General features: G+C 63.0%; 1 protein-coding gene across 5 annotated transcripts; it reads left to right on the top strand.

Annotated features, from left to right (window-relative positions):
• Positions 1-1,417: 1,417 nt before the first annotated feature.
• On the top strand, positions 1,418-16,796 carry LOC101954191 (CLOCK-interacting pacemaker-like). 5 transcript variants are annotated; one of them, XM_008175287.4, is made up of 4 exons: positions 1,418-1,565; positions 12,670-12,888; positions 15,303-15,475; positions 15,829-16,796. In XM_008175287.4, the coding sequence occupies exons 2-4, from the start codon at positions 12,678-12,680 to the stop codon at positions 16,747-16,749; spliced, it is 1,305 nt and encodes a 434-aa protein (XP_008173509.2). In that variant the 5' UTR covers positions 1,418-1,565; positions 12,670-12,677; the 3' UTR covers positions 16,750-16,796. The 5 variants fall into 5 exon arrangements, with proteins under 5 accessions (XP_008173509.2, XP_065426765.1, XP_065426762.1 ...); XM_065570693.1 differs by lacking the exon at positions 1,418-1,565 and adding an exon at positions 11,861-12,162; XM_065570690.1 differs by lacking the exon at positions 1,418-1,565 and adding an exon at positions 11,864-12,284.
• The last annotated feature ends 3,231 nt before the right edge of the window (positions 16,797-20,027 follow it).

Below are 20,027 nucleotides of genomic sequence, written 5' to 3'. Positions count from 1 at the left end.
ATCCTTGGCAACCTTTTCAATGGTTAAATACCCTCATCAGGAAAAAATTAGGCCTTATTTCCAATCTGAATTTGTCTAGCTCCAGCTTCCATCGGACCGTGTTAGACCTTTTGCTGTTAGATTGAAGAGCCCGTTATTAAATATTTGTTCCCCGGTAGGTACTGAGAGACACTGATCAAGTCAACCCTGAAATCAAGTCTCTTTGTTAAGGTTGAGCACTTTGAGTCTCTGACTCTAAGGCAGGTTTTCTAATCCTTGAATCGTTCTCATGACTCTTCCCTGACCCCTCTCTGATTTATCAACATGTTTCTTGAACTGTGGGCACCGGAATTAGACCCAGGATTCCAGCAGTGATTGGACCAGTGCCAAATACAGAAGTAAACTCACCTCTCTGCTCCTCCTTGAGACCCCTGTTAATACATGCCAGGGCCATTCACTCTTTTGGCCACAATATCACACTGGGAACTCACTTTCAGCTGATTCTCCACCATCACCCCCAAATCTCTTTCAGAATCACGGCTTCCCAGAATAGGTTCCTCCAGCCTGTAGGTTTGGCTGATCTTCTTTGTTCCTAGATGTATACATTTGGATTTGGGGTTTGCAGATGGGTCCCTGATAGAAGTGGGGGTGGGAAGTCTTGCCAGTTCTCTAGAGACTCGAGAGTTCTTGGCGTAGCTCACGCATTTACTGGTAAAAATTACTGGTAAAAAAAAATCTCTAAGTTTTGAAGCCAGCCTCATGATTTGTGGGACCTGAATTCATGATTGTTGAACTCTTGAGCTTGGTGATACTGGCTTAGGGCTTGTCTACATTGGCACTTTACAGCGAGGCAACTTTCTCGCTCAGGTGTTTTTTTGAGAGCGCTGCACTCTGCTGCCACAACACGTTGCCAGTGTAGACTAGCCCTTAGGAAGTGTCACTGAGGGGGGGAAGGGATTTCTGGTAGAGATGGGGTAGAGATGGGTTCCATCACTTTTTGGGGAGGCAGGGTCAGGAGTGGTCACTGCTGGGGAGCAGGAGGGGGCTACTGAGGGCAGGGCTAGCAGCCCAGATTGGGGGGCTGCTAAGGGACAGGGTCACTAGCGCAGGTTGGGAGGGTTGCTGGGGGCAGGAGAGGGGGTCTATTGGGGGGCAGGGCTGAAAGCCCAAGATGGGGGTTGCCGGAGGGACTGTTGGGGTGGGGCTGGCAGCCCAGTCGGACGGCAATAGGGGAGACCGCTGGGGGTGCCGGGGGGGGCAGGAGGACCGGTGCTGCGGCTCTCCCGGGCGTCCCCCAGCGCCATCCGTACGGGCCCGGACCCCACGCGGGGAGTATGACCAAGAGGCCCCGCCCCTTCTTCTCCGAGTCCCGCCCCCGCACATGTCTCCGCGTTCTCTCCCCGCCCCTCACGTGGACACGCACCAGGCTCCGCTTCCGCACGTGGCGTCGGGGCCGCGCCGCTCGCCCCGCCCCCTTCGCGGCGGAGATGCCAATTGGTTGCCGGCGCTGTCAGTGTGAGTGAGGGGTGGGGTCATAGTTGAGTCTTTGTGTCTGAGTCTGTGCGGCAGAAGAACTGGGGGGAGAGGTAGGTACTGACCCCCCCGGCTACCCCGACCTTCCCTGGGGCCCCCCCAGTTCTCCGCTCCCATCCCCTTGGGACCCCCCTGACCTTCCCCGGGGCCCCCCAGTTCTCCGCTCCCGGCTACCCCGACCTCCCCCGGGGCCCCCCAGTTCTCCGCTCCCATCCCCTTGGGCCCCCCCGACCTCCCCCGGGGCCCCCAGTTCTCCGCTCCCATCCCCTTGGGCCCCCCCGACCTCCCCCGGGGCCCCCAGTTCTCCGCTCCCGACCCCCCCGGCTACCCCGACCTTCCCCGGGGCCCCCCAGTTCTCCACTCCCACCCCCTTGGGGCCCCCCTGGGGCTCCCCAGTTCTCCGCTCCCATCCCCTTGGGGCCCCCGACCTTCCCCGGGGACCCCCAGTTCTCCACTCCCACAACCTTGGGCCCCCCCGACCTCCCCCGGGGCCCCCCAGTTCTCCGCTCCCACCCCCTTGGGGCCCCCCGGGTCCCCCCAGTTCTCCACTCCCACCCCCTTGGGGCCCCCCGGGGCCCCCCAGTTCTCCGCTCCCGACCCCCCCGGCTACCCCGACCTTCCCCGGGGCCCCCCAGTTCTCCGCTCCCACCCCCCTGGCTACCCTGGCCTCCCCCGGGGCCCCCCATTCTCCGCTCCCACTCCCCCGGGGCCCCCCAATCCCCCGCCCTGACCCCCGGGGCCCCCCGAACTCCCCCAGGGCCCCCCAGTCCTCCACCCCCAGCCCCCTGGCCCTCCGAACTCTCCCTGGCCCCCCGAACTCCCCTGGGCCCCCAGTTCTCTGCCTCTGACCCCCGGGCCCACCCCCCCAGTCCTCTGCCCTCTGGGGCCCCCCGAACTCCTCCGCCCCCCCACCCCAAACCCCTTAGTCCCCCGGGGCCCCCAGTCCTCTGCTCCTGACCCCCTGGGGCCCCCAGTTCTCCGCTCCTAGGCCCCTGAACTCCACTGGGTCCCCCCAGTCCTCCGCTCCTAACCCCCGGGGCCTGCTGAATTCCCCTGGGCCCCCGCAGTCCTCTGTCCCCAAACCCCTGGGTCCCCCCAGTTCTCTTCCACCCAAACCCCCTGCCCCCCCCCAAGCTGAGAGATAGGAATTGACCCCCCTGCCTCCCAGTACCCCCCATTCCTCTGTCCCCCGACGTCCTGGGTCCCTCTGAACTCCCCTGGGGTGAGAGACAGGTACTGCCCCCCTGAACTCCCCTGGGGCCCCTCAGTGCTCTCCTTCTCAACCCCCCTGGGCTTTCCTGAACTGCCCTGGGGCAAGAGGCAGGTATTAGCACACCGGGACCCCCTGCCCCCAGGACCCCCAATCCTCCACCCCCACATACCCACTGGGTCCCTTGAATTCTCCCTGGGGTGAGAGGCAGGTACTGGCCACCCTGCCCCCTGGGGCCCCTCAATCCTCTGCCCCCCAAATCTCTTGAGCCCCCCTGAATTCTCCTGGGGCGAGAGGTAGGTATGGCCCGCCCCGGCAACCACCCTAGTCCCCTGGAATGCCCCAAACCCTCCAACCCCCCTGCCCTCTGAATTCCCCTGGGGCGCGAAGTAGATACTGCTCCCCTAGGGACCTCCCTGTTCCCCAGGGAACCCCTGAGCCTCCTGGAACCCCTCAAAACCTGCCAGCCCCCTACCCCCTCCAAACTTCCCTGGGGAGAGAGGCCGTTAATAGCCCCCCAGAACTCCCCCAACTCTGCCTGGAATCCCCCTAATCCCTCCCTGTCAGAACTTGATTCCCCCTGGACTCCTGGCCTGGTTCTTGGGGAACTCTAGCCCCCCTGACCGAGCAATAGACACCAGAGCGTCCTGGGTAATTCTCCTCTTGCGCCCCCCCCCCCCAACACCTGTTCTGCTGCTTGGGTTCCTCCTGGGATGGGACTCTCCCTGGAGGTGGGGTACTCAGGATGAGGGTGCATGTGTGTGGGATGCTCCCTCAATATATGGGTGTGGGGGTGCCCTGAGATATGGAGTGAGGGGCTCAGGATGTTGGTGCCCCCTGGGATATGGGGCTGTTGGGGGACATTTTAGGACACTTGTGTGTGTGGCAGGGGTTATCCGCTGTGGGGCCATGAGAAGCTGGCCTGAGGCTATTGTGGGGTGGATCACAGGTCATGGGGTTGTTGCTTTGTTCACTTCGGAGCCGGCCCCTCGGCACCCACTGGCAGATCGAAATGCCCTTTGTGGGGTGTGGCGCTGAGCTGGGGCGTGGGTGAGCGAGGGAGCGGCCCCTCCCTCTGGGGGTTGGCTGAGGACCACGCTTCCAGGGCCCTGTCCAATGCAGGGCTGGCTGCATGGTGCAGAGAAGTTTCGCCCCCATTCACGCCCCAGTCCGAAGGCAGCTCAGGCTCTGTTACTGAGTCCTGGGGGTGCTATTGCCACCGGTTAGCCGTGGCTCCGGCAGGTGGGGGTGGGAGCAGTGGAGCTGGGGAGGTGTGTCAAATGTCAGATCCCCCCCACACTGTAAAACGGTGGAAGGATTTCTGTTTCGTGGGCGGGGGAGAGCGTGCTGGATGCTTTTCCAGAGGGACTCTGTGTCGTGCAGGGTAAGCCAGGCCCTGCAGAGTACAGCTAAGGGCCCAGCTGAGCTGTGGACCCGCTGCCAGGAAAGGTGCCCCCCTCCCCCGCTTCTGGGGCGCTCTGCACTGGCCAGGCTGTGCTGTGCGGGGGGTACAGGCTGTGCCATGGCTGCTCCAGTGCAGGGAGAGTGAGTGGCCTGAATTCCCAGCCCCCTCTCCCTGCCGTAAGTCTGGGTGTTCTCGGGGCAGCCATTGTGTCCCAAGCCAGGGCCCAGCAACCCCTGCTGGGGTCAACGCTTGCCTCTGGCATTTCCTGGGAGCTGCTGGGGTTCAGTCTCTGCCTGGCTGGGACCCCTGAGGAGTGACTTGTGGGGCAGGCAGACTCCTCCGGGGAACAGCCCAACTTGTGGCTGGGGAACGCGTGTCCTGGGAGCGGTGATGAGCTGGACACCAAACACCCCTCGGCCAGCGGAAATCCGAGGCACGTACTGGACACCTCAGTGCCTCTGAGGTGTTGGTGGACACAGGTGTGGAGTGAGGGCTGGTGGGGTGGGGAGGAAGTCAGTATCTGGCTGATATGGGGAATGGATGCAAGGTGCATGAGTGGCTCTCCCAGCAGACAAGCCTGGAGCCTGTGCCACCTCAGTACCAGGCCATGAGACTGCAAACCCACCTCCCTGCCCCCGAGACTGACTGCGGTCTGTATAGCGACCCCCCCCCCAGCAGGTGCTAGGCTGGAGGCGCTCTGGGAGCTGGCTGTTAGCATGGCTGATCTGCTGGGGGGGACACAGACACTGTCCCCAGGGACTCTCTGCTGGGCGGAGGAAGATGCAGCTCTGGGGAAATCCGGCCGTGGCCTGTTGGGGTTGGAGGGCTTTGGGCAATTCCATGGGACAGACTTTGCCCTGTCTGCCCCAACCACTGTGCTACGCAGTGTGTTCCGTTCTGCACGGCCCCAAGTCTCCCATGCGCTGCCGTGAGGCAGCTGGGAAGGACTGGGGACTGGGCAGTGGGGGGGTTGTGTTGGCTCCTAGGCCGTGGTTGTAGGCCTGGCCTTGGGGAGGGGTTATATCTCCATTGTGCCACTTGTGTAGAGATGACTCGGGGGGCTGCTGGCCCCTGGCGCGGCCGCTGTGTGGGAGCAGTTGCCACTGGTTTGAGAGGACAGTGCAGTAGTTAATGCTGATGGGTTGTGGTTGGAGTCCAGACGCTCCCTGGAGCACGAGCTGTGGTGAAACTGGACAGTGGAGTTGGGGGACCATGACCACTAGCTCATGCCCTAGACAGAGACAACGACCCCCCCAGAGGAGATAAAACTCGCTCACCCAACCGAGTGGCAACCAAGCCCTTGCCACCAAGTCCAGCATTGCACAGCCTCTGCTCCAGCCCCCACCGTGCACCGCAGCAGCTGCACTGGCTTTGCATGGGCTGTCTTGGGGGAGGTGGGGGGACTCCTTGGCATTGGTTCCAGGGCAACTCCTTGGAGGATGCTGTTGTTTGTGCTGCCTGCAGATGGAGCCCCTGTCTCCTGCAATCCTGTTTCCCTCCACAAGGACTGGGCAGCTCTGTTGCCCAGAAAGCGGGAACTTCCCAGCCTGGCCTCCCCCCGACAGAATTCGAGGGCAGGGTGTGCCAGTGTTGAGGGCAGGAGCAGAGCCCTCAGTGTCTGGGGAGGGTGAGAGCCATGGGACCTTTCGGAACAGCCTGGCTGCTGGCCTCTTGCTGCATGTGTCAGACAAGGTGGCTGCTCTGTGTGGATCCAACCTGTTAGATACGTCCCATCACTGAACAGTGAGTGTGAGATCTGGATGTTGTCAGGGTTTGAATAAACTAGTGACATTACTGATGAGAGAGAGAGAGAGAGTGTGTGTGTGTGTGGAGGGGGGGGGCTGGTTGGTGGTTTGAGCGGGGGCTTGGACCCAGGACTCCTGGGTTCTGTTTCCAGCTCTGGGAAGGGGTTGGACCTAGCGCTGATCTCTGGCTCGGACATGGGAAGCTGAGTTTTCTCTCCCCATGGGGGCTGTATGCGAAGCGCCAAGGCATCACCAGTGGCGCTCGCAGCCCCTTTGAATTCCAGGGACCACCAGGGCCTGCTTGGTGCCGGCACTGAGATCCCTGCGTGTCTGAAAGGTGCAGTACCTTGGAGTGGGGTGAAGGAGGAGCCTCCCCTAGTGTGTCTCAACCTTTCCCACGTGGACAGAACTGGGCCTTTCCACTGCACAGCTGCTGTGCTCTCCAGACAGCTGGGGCTGGGCCACTGGGAAGCCCCTGGAGAGGATTAAACAGGCAGCAGACAGAAGCAGCTTTGGGAGGCATGAGAGCTGTGCCTGAGAGCATGTGAGCATGTCTAGCTGGGACTGCAGGCTGGGAGCCTCGCCTGGCTGAACAGTCCCTTGGCTTGGCCCTGGAATACTTCCCAGTATGGGGAGGGGCTGAGACCCACGGGTTGGGTGGGCTGGGGAAGCAGAGCCAGGAGTCGGGATGGGTTGAGCAGGACAAGGGCTGCGATCTCCCTCCTCCAGCAGTGCCACTGAAGGGCTGGCGAGGGCTGGAGTGGGCATGGGGAGAGCCAGGCAGCCTGCAGGGTGGGCTGCAAGGGGCAGAGGTGGGCACGGCCTGTGGCATGATTGGGGGGCTCTGCAGCCCCACCTCCTCAGGTGTCACAGTCCTCTGGGCTGCATGTCCCCCTGCTCCTCTGCCCTCCGCCCCTTCCTTTTCTAAACTCCATTCCCCACAGCTAGGGAGTTTGAACTGCCCCCGTCCAGCCACAGCCCCCTCCCTGAGCAAGCTGGACACCAAATCCCTTTCTGTGTGGTCTTCCCCTTCCCCCGTGCTGCAACCTGCTGTGGCCTTCCCCAGTTGCCCACGGCTTGGGGCAGAGCCGACTAGGTAGCAGTGTGGCTTGGGAGAGGCGGGCTGGAGAGGTGGGTCTCTCCCCACATGGGCTGCTGTGATGTGGGGCAAATGCTGTTCCCCACCTTCTGTGGGGCTCTGATGGCATTGCAGGAGCTTGGCTGTGGGGTGGCTGCTGGCCAGGTGGGGTGGGCTCCAGGGCAGGGGCTGTGGAGGGGGCAGCTGGCAGGGCCGAGGGGGAGGGGTTTCCTGGGAGGGCTGAGCCAGGCCAGAGCGTGAGTGGCAAAGCAGGGTGCTGGGCCCAGGACGTGACAGGCTTCCTCTGCTGCCGGGCATGGGGGCATGGCCCCCCCCGGAGGGGCATCTGGTGACTATTGCTGCTGCCCCCCCGCTCCTGCTAACTGGGGGGGAAGTGTGAGCTGGGGAGCCTCCCGCAGAGGCTTGGGGGCAGGCGGTGTGTGCCTGTGTTCCTGGATGAGGAGCCCTTGTCAGAGCCTGTCCTGCTGCTGGTACTGAGGTAGCTGCTTCTGCCTGGGCCCTTCCTGCCCCCAGGGGCTCCCTGCAGGAGCCCAGGTCGTGCTATGGCAGAGTGAGGTTGTCCCATGCTGGCTGTGCCTGGAGCTCCCAGCAGGTTACTGGGGTCTCTGTGGTGACAAGGGGCCACAAGTGTGGTCCCCCCAGAGCCAGCTTGACACCCCTTTCCTGGGCCCAGTGGCTTCCACAGCCTGCGCTGCCTCGGCCCCCAGAGCCTGTCCTGCCTTGTGTTCGCGTGTCCCAAGTCGCTCATGGCCCCTCAGTCTCCGAATCGCTGGCCCTGGGTCGTCATGTGCCGTGCTGTGATGGGAGTGTTGCCGCCGGATTGGCTTTGCTGGCCCGGCTCTGGGATGTGCCGGGACCAGCTGCTGAGTTTGAACAGTGAAGTTTCTGTGCTCGTGATACACGAGACACTACAGGAGGCTGCGAGCAGGTCTTGGCTGTGTTCTGCCGGCTCAGCTGCGTGGGAAGGAGCCTCGCGCAGGGGGACCGGGACTGCCACTCTTGCTCAAGGGGTCGCTGATCTCGGCGTCTGGGTTTTTGGGGCTCAGCTTCAGACCATGTGGGGCTGAGACTCACGATTCCAGTGGTTGGGGGCAGCCCCTTGGGGAAAGATGGGCCCTAAGTGACTTATCTTGCATAAAATACAGCATAACTATGTCATAATCATATCCTAATAATATCTTTGTGAAGAGTCTCAGTACTAGTAATGCCCTGCGGGGCTGGAGTCCCTTCAGGAAGGAGGGGATGATCCTAATGCGGGGGAATGGGGCTGCCCCTGTGGCACAAAGAGGGGACTAGTGCAAAGACACGCAGCAAGTCAGCGACAGAGCTGGGGATAGAACCCAGGAGTCCTGGATCCCAGCCCCCACTGCGCTATCCATTAGACCTCACTCCCCTCCCATTCATGTAGGACGGGGTAGACAACCTATGGTACGCGTGCAGAAGGCGGCACACGAGCTGATTTTCAGTGGCACTCATGCTGCCCAGGTCCTGGCCACCAGTCCGAGGGGCTCTGCATTTTAATTTTAAATGAAGCTTCTTAAACAGTTTAAAAACCTTATTTATTTTACATGCAACAATACTTGTTATATATTATAGACATATAGAAAGAGACCTTCTAAAAGAGTTAAAATGTATTACTGGCATGTGAAACCTTAAATTAGAGTGAATAAATGAAGACTTGGCACACCACTTCAGGGGTCAGCAACCTTTCAGATGTAGGGTGAGGTGGCTGCTGTCTGGGCACACTGGCTATGGGCTCTTGGGGAGTGTGGGTGCCCCTAGGCTAGAGCACCCTTAGGAGTCCTCGGTGGGCATTGTCCCCTAGCACCTGGGCCAGCTGGGCCTCCCTGCTCTTGCGACCTGCGCTGCGGTCCCTGGGTTGAGTTTGGTGGTGTCTGGTCTCAGGGAGGGCACCGGCTGCCTGGCTCCCCCAGGAGAAGTTGCATCAGGCTGGACATGCTCCTTTGTGTGGGGGTGGGGGGAGTTGTGCAGGCAGCGGGGCTGGGGCAGCTAGAAACTGGGAGCCCGGGAGCGACTGCTGGGCAGAGTGCTTGGGGGTGAGCTCCGTTCCTGTGGCCTAGCCGAGGCCTGGGGCAGCAGCAGCCCAGGGAGGCCAGGAGGATGTCCTCCCCACCCCCCGCCGGCAGCTTGGGGGCTTCATCGCACCTCGCTTGGGGCACTGGCCGAGGCCCCTCACTGGGTATTCCCAGCCCTGCCCGTTCCTAGGTGTTCGCGGGGCACCGGCGTGAGCTGGGAGCACTCCCATCTGTGGGCTCAGAGGCGGCATGGTGTAAACAGACACACGTGGCCCTGCACCTGACGCAGCTCACCCAGCGGCCGCCCACATGTCTGTGCAGAGCTGCCACCGGAGCCCTGTGTGGCTGGCGACGCTCAGGGCAGCAGCTCTGGGCTGGAGTAGGGTGGGTGGCCCTCCTCCCACACCTGACACCTGGCAGTCATGAGTCAGGGTATTGCTGCTGGTAGGATTGCACTGTGCAGCTGAGGTCTGGGCACTGGGATGCCAAGGAGAGTGGGACTGTAGGGCACCTTTGGGGACTGGCACTTCAGAGAGCAGCTTCGGGGTCAGTGAGCGGGCTCAGACCTCTTCGGAGAGCCCATCCCAAAGGAGGTGTAGGCTTTCCCACAGGGTGAAGGATGGGGGACGGACTCTGCTGGGTGAAGGTGGGGGGGCGGGGGCTCTGCTGTTGCAGCCCATCATGGCGAGGGCCAGATCCCACTGCTTGCCCTGCTATGGATTTGCTCTCTGCTCGGGAAATCAGCTGCCTCTCTCCAGGTGCGTGCTCTCACCCATGTTTGTTCTGTCTGTGCCTCCTTCCCTCTCCGGACCTTGTGTGTTTCAACAGTGTCACTGGCAGGGGGGAGGGGGTCCCGTGGTCAGAGCAGGGGATTCCTGGTTTCTTTATCACAGCTTTGCTGGGCTGCGTTTGCCCCCAGTGCGCTGTGCTGGGTGCCGAGCTGCAGAAGATCTGCCCAGTGTGTGAGACCTTGGCAAGTGGCTTCACCTCCCTGGCTGAAAATGGGTGGTGATTTCCCTGTGGGAGCCAGTGAATGGCTGTGCCACCCTGGGCTGTCCTGCAGAAGGGTCGGAGACACCCCCTCCCAGGCCCCCCGTGAGATTTTGCAAGTAGCATTGCCTGTGGGTTGCTGCCCTTCTCCAGTCGTTCACCTGGCAGCGTGCCTCTCCAAGCCAGTTAGGTGCCCAGGTGCCGTGGGGACGAGCGCGGTGCAAAGCTGAATCAGGGTGGAATTCCGTGAGAAATAACTGGCCCCGCTGGATCGCAGCTGCTGCAAGCCGAGGGATTCTCCCGAGGAGCCGTCGGGGCATTGGGTGGGGTGCCGGGGCAGGTCAGATAGGATAATCACAATGGTCCCTCCTAGCCTTTACTGGCGGGGACTGGCCCCTTCGTGGTTTGTAGCTGCAGCGTTGTGGGGTGGGGCTGCTGGTTGTTGTGTGCTCTGGGATAGCTCAGAAGAGCTTGCCAGCCCTGCCGCTTCCTCTGCTCCATTGTTGGGAGGTTGGCTCTGCAGCTGCGTTTCCTTAATCTGTGCCAGTGGTCCTGCTCTGACCCCCATCATGGTAGTGCCTGCCCACTCCCAATGCATTGTATCCTCCTGTGCCCCTGGGCTGCTTGCCTGGCCTACAGAGGGGATTGAGGCACAAAGGCTAAGTGACAGAGTGCTCATGGGGGCAGAGTAGTGGCCTGGCCCCCAGTCTCCTAGGCTTGTTCCCTCCCCACTGGGCCACGCTTCCTTCTGCCCCTGTGGCTGGCAGTGGTTGGAGGAGCTGAGTCACTGAGCTCCAAGCCAAGTCCCTTCTCTCTGGCCAGGTTGGGGGTGGCTGATGCCAGCCCGGTTGGCTCCGCTCTAGCTGTGCAGTGCCCCTGATGGCACCCCCAACTCCTGTCTGAATCCTAGGCAGGCTGCTCCCTGTCTGAATGGGGACAGGCCATGAGACGCTGAAGATGATCAAGGGGCTGATGGGGGTTTTGTGTCCCTGTTAGCACACGTGGGCCCTGGCCTCAGTGGTGATGGCCGGGGAAAGGGGCGCCTTGGCTGTTGAGACCTAGGGACGCCTGCGAGCGCCAGGCCCCTGCCGACAGAGGGGTGGAGAATCAGCTGAACTTGAGCTTGCCCAGTGCCGTGTGGGCGCAGAGGGCGAATGTGATCTGGGAAGGCACAAACGGGATCCTCAAGCAGGAACAGGGAGGTTAGTTTCCCTCTGGAGGGGGTTCTGGTGCGACCGCTGCTGAGCTCCTGGGTACAGTTCTGTGTCCACGATTCCCAGCGGAGGTTGGTAAATGGGAGAGGGTCAGAGAGGAGCCACGAGGATGATGGAAAGACTGAGGGGGTCATGGAGTTCAGCGCATGGAGCTTAGCAAGGAGAAGGGTAAGGGGTGACGATCAGTGTGGAAGGACCCACGGCCCAAAGATTTGATACTGGTTCATCTTGCAAAGGGACAGCTTGTTACAAGGGCTGGACTGAAACCTCAGCCTGGAAAGCCACCGCAGCGAGTGGGACCCCCAGCGCTATGGGCAGGTCTCCACCATGGGGAGTTCTTAAATCGAGTGTCTCTGCTTCCTCGCCCCCCAGCGCAGAACCTCCTTCATCACTGCCTAGCTGCTCCAAAACTTTCTCCCAGCCCCTGCCCCTGTGCCCTGCCCGACCACTCATCCCAGCCCTGCCTGGCCCCTTGTCCCAGCCCTGGCGCCCCCCCCCGTGCCCTGCCTTGCCTTGCCCTGCCCTGCCCTGCCCTACCACTCGTCCCTGGCCCCTTGTCCCAGCCCCGCCAGGGCTCTGCTCTGTGCCCCTGCTCGGGCCGGCACCCTGGAGCGTGCCCCCCCCCCCCTTTAACTCATGTGGCCGCCCAGCGAGGCGCTGCCAGGCCGGGGCGAGGGGCCCCCACCACGTGTCTGCGAGCGTGCGGAGCCGAGCGCGCCTGCGCCTGCCCCTCCCCGCCCGGGGGGCCGCGTGTCTCCCGGCTGGCGCGTGGCGCCCCGCGTGGGAGGGCGCGCGTGGCCGGGCACATGCGCCGCCGCCAGCCCGTGGCCGCTCCCGCACGACACGCCCGCCCCAGCTCCCCGCGGGCAGAGGGGGCCGGCCCCGGGCGGGGAGGCGCTGCAGGGCCGCACCCCTGTGCTGGGGGGCGGGCAGGAGTGCGCGCACGTGTCGGTACATGCACGCGGGAGGGGCATGGCCCCAGCCTCTTCCCCGGGGGGGCAGGCGGCTGGGCGCGTTTGGCCTTGGCAGGGAAACGCGGGGTCGGTCGGTGCGTGGCTGGCGAAGGCTGTGGGGTGAGCGGTGGACGGGGCGGGGTGCACAGACCTGTGGTGGCTGCAGAAGAGAACAGCTGTTGCTCCCACTCCGGATCGCTGGTGGGAGGGCCAGGGAGCTGATGGGGGCTGTGTGGGGCTATGGTGGGAGGGAGTCTCAGCCCGGGGGGGGGCAGGGTGGGGGGTACATATGTCCCAGAATGCCCCCCCCCCCCATGTAGGCCCTGGGAACAGAGGGGGTCAGTGCCTGTTGGGTAACATCTGGCTGCCCCCCCCCCCCCATGCAGTGCTGCAGGTGGGGGCAGGACGAGGGGAGTTGCTATCTCAGGGGTTCCCTCAGGAAGCTGGGGATGGGAGTCTGGAGGAGCCCATCCTTGGTGCCTGATCTTCTGCTTTTCCTTTTCAGGCTCGGAGATGCCTGCGGAGAAGCCCCCCGCCACCGAGAGGCCGTGCCAGCCCCTCATGGAGAGAGGCATGGCGGTGGGGGGTACAGCAGCGGCGACCGTCGGCTCCGGGGGGCGCCCGGGGCTGTTGGAGAAGCCAGCCATGGGGGGCGAGGGCAGCAGGAAGTCCCCGGGTCCCCACCCGCCAGCCAGCGAGTCTGAAAAGGATTCTGGCTTCTCAGGTAGAGACGTGTCCTGGGGGCAGCACTGGGCAGCAACTGATCTCTGGGCCTCCCCTGCTGCATCCCCATCCCTCTGCCCCACTCTTCGCCTGGGACGTGACTCCACTGGGAGGGGTGGGGGTGTACGAGGAGCCCGGGATTTCACTCCAGGGAGCGGGCTCTGGAGCTGGGCCCAGCCTGCCTCCCTGCCCCCCATCCCCTCCTGCCCCTGGGAGCAGAGGGCGCTGTGTGCATGGGAAGGACAGGGGGGTCCAAGTGGACTGGGGGGAGTTGGGCTAAGCTGGGTTTGGGAGGAGCCAGGCCCCATGCACAAACGCTTTGGTCCCCCAGCGCTGCCCAGTGCACCCCACAGTCTGGGGATGAGAGCCTTGGGATTGCTGGGGCCTTGGGTTAGGGAGCCCCTGGTCCCCCATGCCCAGCAGGGTCCCTCCCCCTACAGGGACCCCCACCCCAGCATGCAACAGGGCCCCTCCTCCTCCCCAGGCCCATTGTGTGGTGTTACCAGTAGACCCCAGGGTAGAGCGGGCCATGCAGTGCTGCCCCCTTAGCAGGATGGGCCAGAGGCCCCTGGCCAGCCACGGAGCAGCTTTTGGGTCAGTCCCTTGGTGCCTCCTGTTGCCTGTTCCCTGTTGCCCTCTGGTGGCGCTGGGTGAATATTGTCTCCTATTGCAACCCCCCGGGGGCCGTTTCAGAGCCGATCTGTCAGGGGAGCTGGTGGGGACCTCACGGTTCAGTTGCCTGACGCTTTCCATTATTAAAGGTTTTTGTTGCCTCATTATGGAGGCTCTGCCACCCCCAGTGTTTGCAGCAGGCCCCTGACGCTGGGCAGGGAGAGAGCCTGGGCTAGAGAAGGGCATCGCCTCTCCCCATGAAATTCTGCTCACGTTTAGCTGAGCTGTGGGGAAATCACCGTTTCCCTTCCCCCCCGCTTGCGTTGTCAGCAAAACTTCGGCAGTAGCCACAATAATAATGGGCTAAGGGCACGGGAGGCCAGGCCTGCCCTGTCGCTAAATCAGAAGCAGCAGGTGCAGCCGCTGGCCTTTCCCTGTGGTGAGAAGAGACGGCTGGACTGGGCTGGGCAGCCCAGACCCCCTGCCGAACGCTACTGTCCCGTCGTCCAGCAGGGGGAGCCATGCGGCTGGGCTGCCCCGCTCCCAGCGTGTGGTCCTAGTGACCCATCATCCTGCGGGGGAACCATATGGTTGGGCTGCCCTGCACTGTCCCCCACCCAGCATGTGGACCCAGTGGCCTGTCGTCCTGCGGGGGGTGCCACGCAGCTGGGCTGCCCTGACCCCCTTCCCCACTCAGCCCCTGCCCTGTCGCTGACTCTGCATGTGGCCTCAGGAGGTTTCTGTCTCAGCTTCCCACTCTGTAAAGTGAGGGCGATGATCCTGCGCTCTCAGAGATAACGGTTGGTGTGGAGCTCAATCCAGGAATGTCCAGCCGCCATGGTGAGGAGCCATGCAGAGGCCCCTGGGGACCGGACCCATCTGTGTGGCAGGCACACAGGTAGCACCCCGTGCTGAATGAGGAGGATAACAAGGATTTCGCTAGTGCCTCATCCCCATCCGTCCCGGGGAACCAGCGCATGATCCTGCAGTTACGGGAGGCGTCATGATGCAGACGCACAAGGGGGCCGGGGCCTGGGCAGCGGGGCCTGGGATTTCCTCACGTCTGAGCGTTTGACTCAGTGGCCTGAACAGCGTCCTCTTCCCCCAGCTCCATGTCATCTCATTAGCCCCCGAGAGCCTGTGCATGGGCCTCCAAGCTCCTCTTTCCTCCAACCCCTGTGAGACTGCAGGGGCAGCCATGAGACAGGGCTGGCTGGCAGGATTAGGAAAGCCGCCTCGGGGGGTCTTGGGGAACCTTGTGCTCCTCTCATCTGGAGACTGCCCCACTGGCAGGGGCTACAGTGGGACTAGAAGCTGGCTCCCAGCTTGTGTTTTGTCCGAGGAACGTCAGGAAGGTCTGTCCTGTCTCAGCAGAACAATCTCCATGGGTGGCACTGTGCAACGCAGGGGCTGGGCACTCATCTCTAGCAGGCCTCTGCGCCCCAAGCGAGCTATTGAGCAGAGGGTTTTGGGGAGACTCCACCCCACAACTCTGGGCTGCTCTGCATGGCACCGCCTCTCCCGGCCCCAGACTCTTCCAGTCTAGACAGGAACGGATCCATGCATGGGGCTCTGGCAGGACCCTCACGGCCCCATGTGTGGCTCCCAGAGCCAGACTTAGCTGCAGGGCTGGCCGTGAGATACCCCTGGAGCGGAAGCCATTTTGGGGTGGGGGCATACAGACAGCAGCTGGAGGTTTTGTTGCCTGCTCCCCTCCCTGTGGCTCTAGTCTCGCCGCCAGGCAGCCCAGCCACTGTCCCCCCCGCACTGCCTCTTACACTCTGCTCCTGTCCCCCTGTGCAGACACGAGTTCGGAGTCCCTGAGCACGCTGGATCAGGCTGAAACGGAGGAGCCGTCCATCTGTGCCTCACACTGGGCGACCAACGGGCCCAGGCTGCGGACGGCGCCGGATCTCGACAGCACGTTCACCAGATTCACCCCTGTTTACATTGTCAAAAACGTTATCCTGAAACAGGTAGCCCTCCTGCCCCAACCCCCCACCACACCCCCGAGTCCCTGGGGCTTGGACGCGCCCCAGCAGATCAGCCGCTCCCCAAGGTCACGGGGACGGGGCTCGCTGTCCCGCATGGTCAGTGGGGAAGGAGGGGAAAGCAGCCCTGGGCATGCCGCAGAGCTGTCCACCAGCAGCACTTGTGGCACGCCATGCCAGAGGGAGAGGTGAAACTGCGAGATGAGGGAGCCCCGCAGGAGCAGAGCCAGCACCCACGTGCCCCCTTGTTCCTTGTGGCCCAGATGCCCAGCTCTCGGTGGTCAGAGCCCAGGTAGCTTGCTAGGTGCTCACCCTCCTCTCCTGCTCTTCCCTTGCAGCCCCTGGGAGCTTCCTCCAGCACCCAGCTTCTGACCTGGAGTGGCCAAGCCCCCCCGGACAGTGTGCAGGGCCAGGCCCGGCTCATCTTCCTCCAGCAGCCAGTGGCTACAGCCACGCTGAAGCCGCTGCTGCCTGGCCGGAAGCCACAGGCCAAGGACACCTTCCTGCCCGTCCTCAACGCCTACCCCAAGATTGCCCCACACCCGGGCCACAGCCGGGAGAACGAGGCTGGGGCTGGGCCCCCGCCCCGAAGTGGCAGTGCTGGCCATGCCAAGAGCAAGCGCTTTTGCCTGGAGGAGGCCTGGGTGTCGTCCTCTGAGTTGGATGCCCCCACCAGCGGCGGGCTGCGGGAGGAACAGCGCCCGGGTGGCACCGTGCAGGTGCCCTCTGCCGGCAGCTCAGAACCACTGTCCCAGAACACTGTCACCTCATCCACGGAGCTGGCTCGGCCGGCACCCAGCTCCATCGCAGCCCAGGGGAGCCAAGCCCTCCTGGACCTGGCTGAGGGGAGGATCCTGGCCAAGGCCTCCAAGAAGCTGGGCTCGAGCCTCGGGAAGCAGCGGCGCTTCCACAACACGGTGGAGATCCTGAGGAAGTCGGGGCTGCTGGGTGTCACCCTGCGGACCAAGGAGCTGATCCGGCAGAACAGCAGCACCCAGCGGGAGATCGCAGAGCTGCGGGAGCATGCCCGGCTCCTCTGCGAGGCCATGCAGAGCAACAACTCTCAGACCTGGGCCCGGCTCCAGGCGGCCATGAGCCTGTCTGCCTCCTACTGGGCCCGGAGAGGCACAGGCCTGGACGTGCCTGCCAAGGCCGAGGCAGCCACTCCCCCCACGGACTTCAGTGGGGAGTCCTTGCCCGCCTCCCCCATGAACCTGGCGCTCACTCCGGACCCGTCAGCACACATGGCCCTGCCTTAGGCCCTAGCGTGGCCGCTCGCTCAGCAAATAAACCTGCTTTGAACAAACCACACTTGTGACTGAGTTCCCAGGCCAGGGCCAGCTGGCTCTGGGTGGAGCTGGAGCAGAGCCCAGTCCAGCAGGCCGAGCGTGGCCAGCCCCACTCCTCTCTGGTGGGACAGGCCGAGAGATGGAGCTAGTCCCTGCTCTGAGCCTGGCTCCATCCTGGGGGGGCCTGCCTGTGGTTTGCATTGCTGCCTTGGGCCACATGAGTTGCGCTGGGGGAAGAGGCTGTGTGCCAGGCTGGGCATTGCTGGCCGTTCCTCCGGGGGGGTGCGGTGGAGAGAGCTGATAGCTCGGTGCCATGTGTGCAGGTGTCTATCTGTCCTTCCCCGTTGTGGTGACTTCAGCCTAGCCAGGGCAGCGGGGCTCTGTGCTGCCCCACAAGCAGCTGGGCTCCAGCCTCGGGAGAATTCCTGCCCTGGGCCGCTGCGGATGTGGGTTACGGGCTGGCAGGGGCCCCAAGGAAGGGCTCTCTCCTGCTGCCTCCTCGAGGCCATGTGTGATGGGAAGAGGGGCCGGGGACTCAGGTGCCCCATGCAGGGCTAGAGCCCGTCTCTGCATGCCCAAGGCCCCTGCCAGTGGGCTTCTGGTCAAGGGTAGGGCTGTGGAGCCTGGCCAGGCAGGTGCTGTCCTCCCCCACATGTGACCTGGTCAGAAACAGCTGCAGATACTAGTGATTGTCCACCTCCCCCACCCCAGCAGTGCCTGATGTGCCTGCTCCCCTCCCTGGGCAGTGCCTGCACCCCCTCTCCCCCCCCTGCACCCCCTGGTCTGTGTGCACCCCTTTCCCCGCATCCCCACAATGCCTGGTCTGCAGACTGACCCCGGGACGGTGCCAGGGCAGCCGAGGATGGGAACTGCTGCCTGCTGGACTGTGCTCCCACCACCCGTGAGCCCCCTGCTCAGTGCTGCTCCTTCCTCCCTCTGCTCTCCACCACACCCTGTATGGCTCCAGCCCCCTTGCAAACCCAGTGTGGGCAGGGACAGCTGACATGAGGGAGGTGCACCTTGGGGGCAAGGGGGCTGGAGCCACACAGAGCACGCAAGCTGTTCACCCACTGGGTTTGCCATCAGCGCAGGCACCTCGGCTGGGCAGGTGCCTGGTTGGCAGAGACCACTCTGACTCTAGAGGGGCTTCTGCATAGCCCCAGACAGAGGCTCCCCCAGCCTGTCACTACTGACTTTGGGGAACTGGGGGTTGGGCCAGGGTGGGTGCAGGGCTGGAGCCACCCACCTGCCAGGGATGCTCAGAGCGGGTCTGGGCTCCATGGAAAGATGGCCCATGTCCCTTAGACAATGCTAGTGTTACTGGGGGCAGGCCCTGGGGACCCTGGAGTGAGCCACTGCTGGCCCCTCCCCCCCCCCCCTTGTGGTTCTGTCCCAGGAGCTGCTTGGCCTCTCCTGGGCCCCTTCGCCCCCAGTGCTCCTTGGTGGGGGTTGCTCAGGTCCAGCCTTCGGGGCCGAAGGAGCAGGGAGAAGAGTGATGTGCAGGTAGAAGTTCACAGGGTTGGGCCAGGCTCGCTGCTGGCCTGCAGCTGTGCCCACTCTCAGTCCCTTCACACAGGAGAGCGCCTCCGGGAGCCCCTGACTGGCAAGCGCTGCCCCTGCTGGTGTGTGTGTGTGGGGGGGAGCCCTTTTGGCTTGGCCTGGCACCCTGAGGAGGCCCCAGAAGAGGCTCCTGCAGCCCCTGCTCTACCGCCTCTCTGGCTGCGGCTTTTTCAGCTGTTGGTGCAGCAGGGATGGTTTTTTTCCTGGCATGGAGGTGTTGGGCATATTCTGGGCAGCCATAGCAGAACCACGATACTCCCCGTGGAGGGGCTTGGCCTCATCCCCCTCCTCTTGCCTGGCAGGAGGCCAGGACCAATTGAAAGCAGGGACCAACCTTGAGCTGGGCATTGAGCCTGTGGGGTCAGGACCCTTCTCCCGCACGCTCCAGTATATGCAGTCATCCCAGAGCACAGCTGGGCTGGGTCCTCCAGCTGCCAGCATGGCCCAGGGTGCAGTTCTACTGCATTGGCTTCTTCAGCCATGGGCATTGACCTGAATGGGGAGAATGGGGCAGTGCCCCAAAGCTGGGTCCTCCAGGCACCAGCCTTGGCTAGATGGCACAAATGAGACAGTGGCACCAACTTGACTTCCTAGGATTTTCAGGACACCAGCTAGGCCCTTGGGCATGTGCCATTACTGCCCTGTGGCTCCATCTGCACCACACACCTTCCCTTTGACCAGAAGGAAGCTGCAAGGTCTGTGCTCTCCCCACCTAGGCCATGGCTTTGCCAAAGCCATTGCCAGAGGGGCTGGCCCTGGGAGTGAGGGGCAGGGGGGAGAAGTACCTTCCTCAGGCTGAGTCCCACATGGGGCTACTGAACTGGCAGCTAAACCCCCTCCTGCTGGCAGGCCCAGGGGACCCTACAGCTTTCAGCACACAGGCTGGGCTGAACTCTGGCTCCTTAGAAATGCTCTCCCCCACCATTGCTGTTTCCTCTGCCCCTGTGGTCAAGGAGAAGGGCTGGGCAGGGAAACCTGCCCAAAGAGCTCTCGGGCATGGCGCTCTGCTGCCAGCTCCCAGGAATACAGCCCCTGCAGGCCTGGCCTTGTGACTCTGCCATAGCCAGGGCCCCCTCCCCGTAGGTCGGTACAGGGCCCTCACACTAGATTTGGACCCTGTAGGCATGCAGTGGAGGGCCACACAGCCCTCCCTGAAGGGTGGCTAGATGAGGGACATGCTGGGGTATGTCTGGGGTCACCATGGAGGGTTGCCTTTAGCCCTAGGTGGAGGTAGCCCTGCCCCCAATGCTGCAAGGCTCCAGGGTGGTAGGGTGTTTGTCACTGGCAGGCAACATGCATCTCTCCCACCAGGCTCTAGGACAGTGACTCTCAAATTTTTTTACTGGTGACCCCTTTCACACAGCAAGCCTGTGAGTGCGACACCCCCCCCTTATAAATTAAAAACACTTTTTAATATATTTAACACCTTTATAAATGCTGGAGGCAAAGTGGGATTTGGGGTGGAGGTTGACAGCTCACAACCCCCCATTTAATAACCTCGTGATCCCTGAGAAGTCCTGACCCCCAGTTTGAGAACCCCCTGCTCTAGGGGCTGTCTGTGAACTCCAGGGGTCCCTGCTATGGGGGGGGAGGGTGGGGATGGATCAGCTTGTAGCAGGGGACTGAACCTCAGAATCTCAACCATGGGGCTTTATATGTGGGGGGGTGGAGGGGGCTGAGCCGATGGT

The sequence above is a fragment of the Chrysemys picta genome, chromosome 17, assembly GCF_011386835.1.
Source record: "Chrysemys picta bellii isolate R12L10 chromosome 17, ASM1138683v2, whole genome shotgun sequence".
Classification (NCBI taxonomy): Eukaryota; Metazoa; Chordata; order Testudines; family Emydidae; genus Chrysemys; species Chrysemys picta.
The sequence above is the reverse complement of the archived record's forward strand: the minus strand, read 5'-3'. Positions and strand labels throughout refer to the sequence as shown.

Coding starts and splice junctions, on each gene's coding strand:
- LOC101954191 (XM_065570693.1), top strand. CDS start 12,018: ATGCGCCGCCGCCAGCCCGTGGCCGCTCCCGCACGACACGCCCGCCCC. Junction 12,163..12,669: donor AGGAGTGCGCGCACGTGTCG/GTACATGCACGC, acceptor TTTCCTTTTCAG/GCTCGGAGATGCCTGCGGAG. Junction 15,476..15,828: donor AAAACGTTATCCTGAAACAG/GTAGCCCTCCTG, acceptor CTTCCCTTGCAG/CCCCTGGGAGCTTCCTCCAG.